Source organism: Acomys russatus, chromosome 16 (genome assembly GCF_903995435.1).
Source record: "Acomys russatus chromosome 16, mAcoRus1.1, whole genome shotgun sequence".
NCBI lineage: Eukaryota > Metazoa > Chordata > Mammalia > Rodentia > Muridae > Acomys > Acomys russatus.
Window position 1 is genome coordinate 43674726 of NC_067152.1, and position 12418 is coordinate 43687143.

Below are 12418 nucleotides of genomic sequence, written 5' to 3' on the forward strand. Positions count from 1 at the left end.
CCTTTCTGCTATTGCCCCTGCTTTGTGTTTTGTGCCCTTTCTTCCCCGCCAGGCATGTGGAAAGAGCACCTGCTGACTGCCTCTGCTCAGTGTCTGCTTCTGGGAAGCCACTGTAGGTCACTTCCTTCTGGACACCCCAAGCTGTACCCTGTAAACTGTTTTATTTTTATACGCATTCCCTTTGAGGGTACTTCTCAGCTTTCATCTGGCTCCCCTTTAAGACTGTGAACCTGAAGTCAGGAAGATATCCTGTTGTCACGGAGCTCCTACACAGGGAGGGGAGTCTACATTTGGTTATGTTCATGTGTGTGTGTGTGTTTGCATCTATGTCAGTCTGACACTGCACTTGCACCCTAAAGCTCAGGACTTCTGCAGCTCAGCTCGCAGCCTCTTAGTATCACATCTACAAAGATCCTGTTGTGAACAGCACCCCTGGCAGGTGTGTGGCACGCAGGTTCCTGAGGACAGGGTCCTTGTGGCTTTGTATTGACAACTTTGATACTCAATGTACGTTACAAATGCTAATGGGGCCAGGCATGGTGGCGCATGCCTTTAATCCTAGCACTTGGGAGGCTCGAGGCAGGTGGACTGCTGTGAGTTCAAGGCCAGCCTAGTCTACAAAGCAAGTCTAGGACAGCCAAGGCTACACAGAGAAACCCTGTCTTGAAAAGCCAAACCAACCAACCAACCAAACAAACAACAAAAAAAACAAATGATAATTGATGTGGCTCCATTGGTAGGTTCCTTGTCTACCATGTCTGAAGGCCTGGTTTTAACTCCCAATTTGCATAACCTGGATGTGGTAATACATGCCTGTATTCCCAGCACTCAATCAAGGTCATCCATCCTTGGCTACCTGTAGGGGGCCAGCCTGCGCTAGCTTTAACAAACCTGCATTGTGGTGTTGTCCTTTTGAATTCTTTTAAATTTTGGACCTGGGGAGATTTCTTAATAAGTAAAGTGCTTGCTATAAGCATGAGAGCCTGAGTTTGAGTCTCCTTGATTAGGTAAAAGCCAGGCATGGCAGGGAGCGCCTGTAACCGCCCACCCCTCCACCCCCCACCCCCCGCCAGGGCTGGGACTAGAAACAGGCAGAGCCCACCAGGGAGGCCGTCTTACCAAACTGCTGAGTTTCAGATGCACTAAAGTAATGTCTCAAAAAGAAGGTAGAGAGTCATGGAAGTGGCTCAGCAGGTAAAGGCACCTGCCACCAAGCCTGATGACCTGTGTTGACCTGTGTTCCATCCCTAAGACCTGCGTGCTGGGCGGTAAAAACTGAATATTGCCAGCTGTCCTCTGATCTCCACATGGATACCAGAGCATGTTCTCTCTCTCTCTCTCTCTCTCTCTCTCTCTCTCTCTCTCTCTCTCTCTCTCTCTCTCACACACACACACACACACAGAGGCATACATGCATAAGTAAATATAATTTTTAAAAAATGTAGAGCCAGGTGTGGTGGTGCATGCCTTTTAATCCTAGCATTCGGGAGGCAGAGGCAGGCGGATCTCTGTAAATTCGAGGCCAGCCTGTTCAGCACACAGTCCAGGACAGCCAAGGCTACACAGAGAAACCCTGTCAAAACCAAACAATGTAGATAGCTGAGGAAGATACTCAGCTCAGCTTTAACCTCTACCCTCTATATATGTGTATGATACACACAAACAATTAAAAGCATTTTGAAATATAACTTTATTTATGTTTTGGTTCTTGGAGAAAGGGTCTCATTGTGTGACTTTGGCTGGCCTGGAAATTCACCTTGGGGGCCTTGAACTCAAAGAAATCCCTCTCTCTCTATCTCCTGGGTGCTGGGATTAAAAGGCCTACACCACCACCACTGGCAGGTGAAAAATAGATGATAGATAGATAGATAGATAGATAGATAGATAGATAGGATTTTTAACAACCTGTGTCTTTCTGAGGCCAATGAGATGGCTCAGCCAGCAGAGTCCCTGCCAAGGCTGACAACCTGAATTCTATCCAGAACCCACACGGGAGAAGGAGGGAACCGACTGACTTCTGAAAGTTGGCCTCTGACCTCTATAGACTCACTGTGGCACAAAAACGCATAAGTATTGTGAATTACAGCAGTTATCACCCACATGCTCTGCATCCAGACCCTGGCTCCGTTTTTTTGTTTGTTTGTTTGTTTTGTTTTGTTTTTGTTTTTTGGAAAAGCCTGGGGTCTCAGCTTCTCTCTCTGCAAAGCTGCCTTCCAGGCTGCAGCAATTGCTCAAGTCTGTGCCGCAATCCAGAGAGAGCTCAGGAGTGGGAAGTCCAGAGTTCTCCCTGCTTCTGGGAACAGCCCCCATCCCCCCTCCACGGGCCGTCCTCATGAGAGTGGGTCAGGCTCACCCAAGGATTTCACAAACGCCTGGCCGGTTCCCAGCACAGCACAGCTGGGAGGGCTCAGTGGCTGAGGAGGGCGGGAGGAGCATCCTCCTCCACGGCCCCGGCCCCGTTGCCTGTCCTTGGGCTCAGGGCCTCTGGGTCTGGAGCCTGGGGACAGAAAAGGGCTGTGCCTGTCCGGGCTTGCCACAGCTGTGGTGAACTCCAGGCCTTCCCTTCCTCACTTCACTTCCCAGCTTGAGCTTAGTCAAGGTGCTAGAAGGAAATTCCCTTTCCAGGAAGAGCGGAAGCTCAGGCTTGCCTTCCCCAAAGTGAGCAGCAGGTGGGTCACCTAGGAGGGCCTGGGAATGTCAGACTCAAGGTCTCTCCCTTGTATCTGATTCACTAGAGCTGTGGCTGGAGTTTAGGAAGCCAGTAATTTTGTCTACACCCCTGGGGACCAGCCATGGTCCTCTTCAGGAGGCCTGGGAAGCACTGGGAATCTAGGAAGATTGAAAGGGGTCTCAATGACTCTGTCACCCTCTTCCATGATCCTGGAGGCATGGTCCTTGGATCCAGCACCTTAGTTTTTCTCTATCAGAAGTGTTCTGACTAGCCAGGGCGTGGCGGGGTGCGCCTTCAATCCTAGCACTGGGGAGGCAGAGGCAGGCAGATCTCTGAGTTCAAGGCCAGCCTGATGTACAAAGCAAGTCCAGGACAGCTAAGGCTACACAGAGAAACCCTGTCTCAAAAAACAAGACAAAACAAAACTGCCAGTGGCTTTCTATGACCAAGTTATGGATATGTAGTGGAGCCTTGATGTGACATGCTTCATTACTTTATTGTCGGCTTTGGCTTTCCCCCACTCAAACTTAACTCCTGGGAAGCCAAACTCCAGCCGGCCTTGTCTTGCAGTAGTCTAAAGCCCCGGCCCTAGAACATTCCCTGAACTACAGGATGTGTTGGGCAGATATTTGCTGAGTGGACGGATGGGCGAATGGCAAAGGGGTGGGAAGTGGGGGCGGGCAGGCTTTGCTCCACTAGCCTGAAGAGTGTTCTCGGCTCTGGCTAGAAAACACGAACCATCTCTTGCCGGGAGGGAAGTCATAGCTTTCTGCGTCGTCTCCCGGAGGGGGTCAGTGACTCTTGTGACCAATGACGGGTTCCCTCCCGCCCCCACCCAAGGAGGTGCGCCTGGCCGCCTCCCGGCCGAGTTTCCTGGCACAAGGCTGAGAATAAACAGCACTCAGCGCCTGTAATCCCGTTGCCTTGGTGACGGCGCTCCGCGACAGGGGGCGTGTCGGGGGCGTGTCTTGGTGAAGTGGGCGTGTTGGGAGCGGGCCCGAAGGGACCGCCCTCCCTGGGCTCAGCGCGGACATTCTTCGCATAGCTGTTCCTGGGCTCCCGCGGTGGCCGGGAAGTGACTCTTCCTGGCAGAGGGTGGCTCGAGGCGCGGAGCCCGAAACAGGAGGAGGATGGGCGGGGCGCAGTAAGGGGCTCTGCCCACCCTGGGCCTCGGTGGGCACCTCACGTCCTCGTGCGTGTTGCTCCCAGCCACCCCAAGCACTACCCAGCTAGCGTTTCTGGGGCCATGTCCTCTACTTTGCCGTCCTGCCTGACTGCCTTGCTTCTCGGTACCCCTGCGGTTCCCCCTCCGTGACTGACATCCTTACTCACTCTGTACGCTAGGACACTTCGTGAGGGCTTATTTTTCCATTGTCAGCTCCCTGTAGGTGGCCTCCCTCCCACCCTAAGGCAGGCCTTGGATTTCCCATTCCTGGCTCAAGTCTTCCGGAGGCCAGTCCAAAGCAGCACCAGCAGGGAGAATGGGGCCTCTCGCGTGGATTCTTGCAGTCCTAGAAGCAGTGTCATAGAACATAGAGGCGGAGGGCAGCCTCGTTTTCTGCATGGACTTGCCGCAATCCATGCAAGCACTTTATGGAGCATTTTGGATCCAGGAGCACCTCTCTTCTGGAACCAGGAACCCAGATCCCCCCATTAGGAGAAGGAGAGTTTTTACCCTGAAAAGACTGAGCCACAGAAGGGCCGCATAACAGGGTTGGGGAGGAAGAGGAAGGAAAGAGCCACTGGTCAGGGAGGGATGGAGAGAGTTACTCTGTGACCAGTAGTAGCTCACTGTTAGGATGTAAGATGCTCTGCTGTGCTGAGCATTGTCATTTTCCCGTGTGAGCCGGTCCCCAAGCTGTGATCTGAGCTGGAGACACAGAAGGCCAAGGTAGGCAAGGAGCTGCAGGCAAGGAAAGCAACCCCCTTTTTTTCCTTTGTTCTGAGTTTCCCCCTCCCCAAACCAAACTGAGCCTCTGGGACATAGGCAAGACAGAGGACCTGTGTCCTATGGACATGGACACACATGGATAAACAGCCACCTTCTGGCTCAAGGACAGGGTCCACGAAAATGACCCTTTCCAGCAGGCTTCATGAGGGAAGGTTTCCGGAGACACTGGGAAGGGTGGGAGAGATGTGCCCCTGCCATCTGCAATCCTGGTTTCAGAATTGACAGTCTCTCTAGAGTGGGTCTGGCATGCTGTCTATGCAGGTCTCATGCCTGGTCCAGCCCCTTATCTCTTTGGATCATTTCCCCCGCCAAGGCCCAGGAAATGGGTAAGCAAGTGGTTTGTTTATTCTTCCAGCTGCCTTTTAAACACTTGACTCTTGGAGCAGCTGTGTATCAGGCGCAGAGGGGCCAAAGGAGGCTCTGGCGCCTTTCAGGCATTTGAGCATCTGGGAGACTGAGGAGCCCCCAAGCTGGGGGTAACACCCATCTCAAAGCTCTTCAGATTTGGGTAGCTGAAGAAAAAAAAAAAAAACACCACACAAGCGGAGAGTGTTTGTTTTCTTAGCAGAACCTTACCTCTAAACCTGTGAGTGTGAGGGGCACTAAGCAAGCACTTTGCTTTGTTTGTTGTTTTTCAGAGACAGGGTTTCTCTGTGTAGCCCTGGCTGTCCTGGAACTCACTCTGTAGACCACGCAGGCCTCAGAACTCAAGAGAGTCCACCTGCCTCTGCCTCCTGAGTGCTGGGACTAAGAGCATGCCACCACCACCACCCAGCTTAGCACTTGGCTTTTTAGGAGACAACATGGAGGAAATCAAATGCCTCTGAGGACCAATCCTTTGTTATTCCCACACTCCGAGCGCTGTGTCCTTGGCAGGTTGCTTAACTTCCCTGAACCAGAGTCTGCCCCAAACTCGATGAATAAATATTTATGGATCACCCTCTCTAGGCACCAGAAATGACGAATCCAAGTCATGCTGCGTCCTGCTCACCCAGCACAGCTGTGTCTCATGGGGTTCCTGAGAGGCTCGGCCTCTTTAGTGCCAGGTGTAGGATGAATCGATGGGTGGTTTTTCCAGGAGGAGCCTGGCTGGTGGTCCATGATCCAGGTGGGACTTTTAAGAACACAAAACCAATGTATTGGGGAGCATGACTAGAAAGCCAAGAATACCTGGCCCCAGGTCCCCACCCTCTGTCTAGCTTTGTATGGGTCTCACCCCTCCCCCTTCATGCCTTGACTTCTGTGACGCTGTGCTGAGGTCACGAGTCACCTCACTGTCAGGACCCCCGCATCTAGGCTTTCTCGGAATACCTCCCAGCCAAGCGGCCCAGCCAGAGTGAGCGCTAATAGCTTGGAGCCTCTAACAGCTTTTGACCACAGTGCAGCCTGCTCCCTGCAAGCCCTTTGAAGCCGGCACTTCCTTCGCAAACTTGCTTTGCATATTCTGGTCAGAGCTGAATCAGACTGGCAGGAATTACCCATCAGTAACACAGTCGAGGTGGCTGCTGTAGCTTGCCAGTGACACAGGAGGGCTGCCGGTGACGTGAGGGCCCATCTGATCCTACCTCGGAGCTGTAGGCAGGATCCAGGAGGCACAGCCAGCCCTGTCCCCTCATTTGAGTGTGTGCAGAAGAGAAAGGAGGAAAAGAAGTCAAGCCTTTTTTTTTTTTCATTAAAAAATAGTGCTCTTTATTATAAATTACTGAAATGTTTCTTTTCTGAGTATAAATATAAATATATGTGCAAAGTCTGAGTTGAACTAGGATTTGGTTGAGTTTTTCAAGCATCTTTAAACAGCCTCAAAGGCCTGAGTGGGGAGAGGGGCGGACTGGAGGTGGATCTTTATAAAAGTGATTGAGGCAAATTGTAAACATTATTCAAAACAACACAGAGAGAAAAAGCCACCCCAACACAAAGCTGCCCCACCCAGCCCCATACCTGACTCAGAAAACTTTGTTTCTCCCCAAAACAAGATCAGTTCCAGGTAATTCCATGGCTGCTTCATTCCTGTCAGTGGCCACTGTGAGTGGCCCGTGAAGAAGGCTTCTCCATCACACCCCCTCCCCCAGGTGAGAAGGGTCTGGGACCTGCTGATCCCCCTGGCCAAGAGGTGCCTAGGACTGGCCAATTTCTTCCCAGCATTTACTGAGGAATCTTAAGTGACTGGGTCTCCTCCCTGCACCCACTTCCCCTGGCCTGCAGGCACCTGGGTGAATCCCTCAACTCTTGTCTGTTGGCTGTGTTTGGCTCCTCGTGGTGCCAATCCCCATCCATGGGACAGAGGGCATTTAAGGCAAGTCTCCTAGCCTGACATAGGAGAAACAAAGTAGAATCCCCCATCTGCTCTGAGGAAACCTCGGCTGTTTACCTGCCCGCCTCTGGTGTTGGAAAAGGTGACGAAACACCAGCCCCATCCATCTCCTTTCCAAAAGCCACTGCCTCTTAACAATGTGGAGGGCTCTGGGGCACCAGAGGACTTTGGGATCTGGGAGGTTTCATTAGCTGCCCCAAGGGAGAGGAGCCTGGCACCAGAATGGCTCTCTTCTTTTCACCCCTTGCCTCTCTCCCTAGAGCCAAGAGACACCACTCGTCACCTAGGCCGGCAGTGGGAGTGGTCCTTTCTTTGGCCAGCCTTTAACCCTTCACACACGCCTGTCTCTTCCATCTTTCCCCATCTTGCCTGCTCAGGATTAAACCAAATCAAAGCGCAAACAAGTTCCGTGGGAAAGTTTGAAGACCCCCCCCCCAGCGGCAGTTCTCATAAGTTCAACACTTAGAGGTGTTCCCCCCCCCCTTGGGAAGCAGAGGCGGTGTGGAGGAAGGAGAGAACAGAGGAGAGTCCACTTGTCAATGTTATTGTCCCACCAGGCCAGCTGGCTCCTCTTGAGAGAGAAGCTGGAGCTGAGGGATAAAAGCAGGTGGCAACTCCCCCTCCCCTCAGACACATTCCAGGTCCTTCCTGCCCCACTCTGCCGAGGGGAGGGCCCGAGAAAGACGCCTACCTGCCCCTGGCTCACTGGGAGCTACCGGACCACTGGGGCTGGATTTTTGTGCTTGTGCCATGTGCCTCGGAGGAGAGGCGACCGACCCAGGCCCCCCTCTGACTCCTTTGCTCTTTAAAGTGGAGCATCATACTGGTCCAGGAATTCCCGAATGGGTCCAGGCAGCTGGGCCACTTTCTCATAGGAGTCCAGGTGGCCGTTGACAGTCTTCCGGCAGAGATGCTGGAGGGTGGCCACGTTGGAGGACAGAGGTCGGCTCAGTACCAGCGGAATCTTCTCGCCCCCAGAATAGATATAGTAAGCTCTCTTGGGGGCACTCCCGGGGAGCGCCTGGGCAGGTGGCTGCTCTGGCACCTCAGAGGAGGGTTCCGTAGGTGGCAAAGAGAAGGAGGGAGCCCCCGGGGGCGGCATGTAATGGTGCACCAGCTTGAGTACACAGTCGAAGCGGGGAACTGGCTGCGTGCTCCGGGGGTCACTCTGCAGCGAAAAGCTGCCCCCCTCGCACTGAATGCGTAGGTTCTTGGTCCCGGACTGGGTCTTGACGCTCAGCGTGAAGAAGTGGCGCTGGTCCGAGCTGTCGCGGATAAGAAAGGTGCCCGCGGGCTCGGCGCTGAGCAGCAGGTTCGCCTCGCCGCCCGTCACGGCGCTCCAGTAGAATCCGCTCTCCTGCAGCTTGCGCACGGCGTTCACAACCAGCTGGTACTCGCTCTTGGAGCTGAAGGTCTTGAGGCGCAGGCTGGTGTCCAGGGGGCGGCTCATCCCGGCGGCGGGAAACTTGCTGTGGGTGACCATGGCGCACGGAGCCAGCGTGGATCTGCGCGGTGGTGGCTGCAGCTGCTTGGCGGCCTCCGCACAGCGGCCGCTACCGCATCCCGGGGTGCTGCGGAGAGGAAAGCGCGAGGCGCGTGAGTGCCCGGAACCCTCCAGTGTGCCCGGCCCTCCAGCCTCCGCCGAGCGCCCGGGACACCCCCTTGCCCCACAGAGGGCCGTGTCTCGGACCCAGCCACCTCGCGGAGCTCCCGCGGCCTTGGTCCCTGTCGGCCAACCCCAGACAGTCCTTTCCCCAGCGCGTCCTGGGAGGATGCCCGACAAAAACTCGCGCGTGGAAGTTGGGTCTCGAGGAGCACCGCCAGGATGGGGAGAAACAAGAGCCCCAGGGACGCTCAAGGCGCCGCTCAGTCCGGTGCCCTTAGTGGCGAGGACGAAAAGGGGATGACAAACCCGAGATGTGTGGGAGAGGGGACTGGAGAAGCCCGAGGGCCCAGTCCAGTATTACGGGAACCCGGGATCTTCGGTTCTCATCCGCTCTGCCCCCTACCTCGTCCCCTCCCTACCGGGAATGACCCGGGAAGGGGAGGAGAAACCGGGAAAAGCTCCCGAGCTGGATCGAGGCCCCCACCCTTTCCACACACCGCGCCCCTCCTTCCTACCTAGTCCCGAAGCGAAGTATCTGGCCTTGGGGCTGTGCCTCCTACGGTCCCCAAGGCGAGGCGGTGGCGGCCCGCGCTGCGCCCAGATGTTGGCGGTCGTGAAGTCCACAAAGGGGCTCCCTGTGCTTGCGTCCCCTTTGGCTTCGCTGTCCCCGGGGCCGATCAGGCGCGCCCCGAGATGGATCAGGCAAAGGACCCGGGCGAGGGGCCACGACAGAGAGCTGGGCCGGGCAGGGGCCGTCCGGGAGCCCGGAGAGACAGCGGTGGTGAGAGCAGGCGAATGAACAGTCGGAGTTAGAGCCGCCGCCGAGGCCGTGTGCGCGGGTATTTACCCAGCCAGCATGCCCCGCCCCCCCCGATTCCTGGAACTGCGCGGCCGGTCTTCTTGTAATGTTTAGTCACTACTCTGCACTGAAAGGCTGTGAGCGGAGGGCGAGGGAGGGGCCGCGGGCAGTCGAGGGCGGGCCTGGAGCTGGGGCCTCCAGGACCCGCCGAGACTCACGGAGAGGGAGACAAAGCGCGGCGCGAGGCTGCCCGACCGGCGGGCGCGGCGCCAGCCGTGGCCGAGCGTTCCTGGCAGCGGCCCCTCCCCCGCGCGCTCCGCCCCCAACTTCTCATTCACACTTTCCCCCCCACCCCCTCCCTTCTAAGAAGGCTGGTTTCTGGCAGAGGCGGGGGTGCCGCGATGGGAGCGCGCCGGCAGTTCTAGGAGGCCGGCCCCAAGAGGCTCCGGGTACCCCTTCCCTTTTTCTTGGACCCTGCGGGGACGCTCCCCTCGCTCCCACCCAGTCCACCCCAAGGTCCTCATTTACAGTTCCAAGCACCCCGTGCCAGCCAAAAGGGAGGTAGGGCCATTCCGCAGCCAGCTCACTGGGGACCTGTGAAGTGGAGGTGGGGGATGCGAGACAGTTACCTGTGGGCAGGTTCAAAAGATGAGGCTGGGAGATCCAGAAGTGGAGCAGGCACTGGCTTCGACGCAGCTGCCGGGCTTCGGCTCGTTCGCCCATTGCCTGGTTCTTTGGTGACAGACGTGGGTACCGATGCCCTTTGCGGGTGTAGGAGAAGCAGCTGGCAACCACTCTATCACTCATCTGAGCCTCCCAACCTGCGTGGGTCCGCCCAGGTGCTCTTGGCGCTTCCAGGGAGCTTGAGTAAAGAAACCACGATCCCACCCTGCTTGCGCCCGTCTCCACTAGAGGGCGCGCTGGAGCATTGTAGGCGAGCAGAGTTTTGCTGTGTTTCCCAGGCCCAGGAGAGAGGTTGCGGGACTCCTTATTCAAGAACAGGAGTAGGGAACCCAGAAGAAAGCAGGCTCACCTCCCAGGCCGGAGTCAAGCCTGGGGATAAATGTCGAATAGGAGGACTGTCCACAGAGCAGTTGTTAGGGGTTCAGTCCCTTGCCAGCTGGGCCCTCCCTTGTTGTTAGGGTGTCTGAACTTTTGAGATGGCGGCGTGGGGGAGGGAGTGTTGATAAGAACAGGTGATTGAGGTGAAAGGTTGACTTACTCCTCGTCACGTGAGTACCTATAAAGGCCTAGTGGCAAGTTTTGCAACAGGCAGCAGGATGCCCGTGCCACCTCAGAACCAGCTGAGTGACACACAGAGTGGCTGCTCTCAGTGGGTTTTCTGCCCCACCCTCTTAGATACCACAGGCTTCGTGTGATGCCAGTCTGAGGGGGAAAGTGCTGACTACACACAGCAGCTTGGCCTTGGGGGGAGGGCTGCCTGCTCCCTTCTGGGGAATTGGTAGGCACCTCAGTAGCTTGGCTCTCTGTCTCCAATATGCTCCACTACCGCTGGGGAACCAATAGAAACTCAGGCCGGTGCACAGCTTCTCTGGGCTCAGCCTTATCATCTCAATAGAAGTAGGTGGGGCGACCCGGACAACCCCAGGACTCAGGAGGCTTAGGGGCCTTTTAAAAACCATCTCACAGACATTGTGCTGATGACAGTCCCTTGCAGAATCCTGCAATGGATCCTCCCTCTTTCTGTGAAAAAGGCCTCCTTGATCTAATGCAGAGTGTTCCGCAGTAGCTGCCTTGACCGTGGGCTTCTGTGCTGAGGGCAGCGGAGGACAGGGAGGGCTCTTAGGAAACAGCCCTGGAGTTAATGGATGGAAAAGTGCTTTGTAAATTACAACGCTCTGACACAAGTCAAGTTCATTCATCCATTCCACAAAGCCGCGTTTCGTGCCTGATTCTGTCAGGCCAGCGGTGGAGTGAGTGCTGGGATGGCAGCTGGGATGGCAGGGCTGCTGGGAAAAATCCTGCAGCGGGGAAGAGGTCGTGAGCCATGAGGAAGGACTAGCCATGGCTGTGACCCAGTGAGACACTGGGATGGGTCCTGCGGAGAGGTATGGCAGGGGAAGAGCTGAAGTTAAGAGCATGCGCTGCTGCACTTCCAGAGGACCGTGGTCTGATTCCCAGCACCCAGGTAGAGTGGGTCACAGCTGCTGTAACTCCAACTCTCAGGTACCCTTGGTCTCCATGGGAACCCACACTCATGTGCACATACCCCTCCTCCCATATACATAATTAAAATAAAACAAAATTTGGGCCTTGTGTGGTAGTGCATGCCTTTAATCACAGCACTCTGGAAGCAGAAGAAGACGGATCTCTGTGAATTCAAGGGCAGCCTGGTCTCCATAGAGTTCCAGGCCAGCCAGAGCAACATAGACGCTATATACATTAAATAACTAAATGAATTTGAGAGAGGGGAGGGAGAAAAAAGAAATGGAACTGAAGCCTTCAGGATCCTAGCCTCGTTGAATTCAGTTTTCTGAACAAGTCCTAACAGGAGCCCTCACTCTGCAGGGCCAGCAGGGAACTCCTGAAAAATAGAGCTTGTAGGGCTGTTTGAAGAGGAAAGTGGGACAGGAGCCATCAGGCATGCCTCTGCGGCTGCTGGGGCCTAAGACAGGTGGGTAATGCTGGGTGCCATGCATGCTCTTAGGGACCTAAGCTGCTCCTGGGCTCCACCTCACCAACCCTGTGTAAACTGGCCTGATGAGACTGCCTCCCCCGAGTTTCCGCGAGGGCTAAGGTGCTTAGCACGGTAGCTCTGAGACTTCAGATGATACCCAGTTGAGAGCACCTGGCATGCAAGGAGCCCAAGGTATGTGCCACCACACCCAGCTCAACAGCTTAACGTATTGAAGATTCTTTCCAGATTCTGTACAGACGCCATGAGATGGATTTTAGGTGACCAGGTCTTTTAGTAGCATTGGCTGCTTGCACTGGGAGAATCTGAAATAGGATCCAACCACCAAAAAAAAAAAAAAAAAAAAAAAAAAAACAAACCCACAAAACCAAACCAAACCAAAACAAAAAACAAACTCAGGACAAAGGATCCCTTGCATTTATTG

General features: G+C 55.2%; 1 protein-coding gene across 1 annotated transcript; it reads right to left on the reverse strand.

The window, feature by feature from the left end:
- Nucleotides 1-7420: 7420 nt before the first annotated feature.
- On the reverse strand, nucleotides 7421-9574 carry Socs3 (suppressor of cytokine signaling 3). The gene is made up of 2 exons (XM_051159133.1): nucleotides 9055-9574; nucleotides 7421-8504 (listed from the first exon to the last, which is right to left on the reverse strand). Exon 2 carries the CDS (start codon nucleotides 8414-8416, stop codon nucleotides 7739-7741), a length of 678 nt encoding a protein of 225 aa, XP_051015090.1. The 5' UTR covers nucleotides 8417-8504; nucleotides 9055-9574; the 3' UTR covers nucleotides 7421-7738.
- Nucleotides 9575-12418: the final 2844 nt, after the last annotated feature.

Bases quoted from the DNA above. Each gene is read 5' to 3' on its own strand.
- Socs3 (XM_051159133.1), bottom strand. From the start codon at position 8,416: ATGGTCACCCACAGCAAGTTTCCCGCCGCCGGGATGAGCCGCCCCCTG.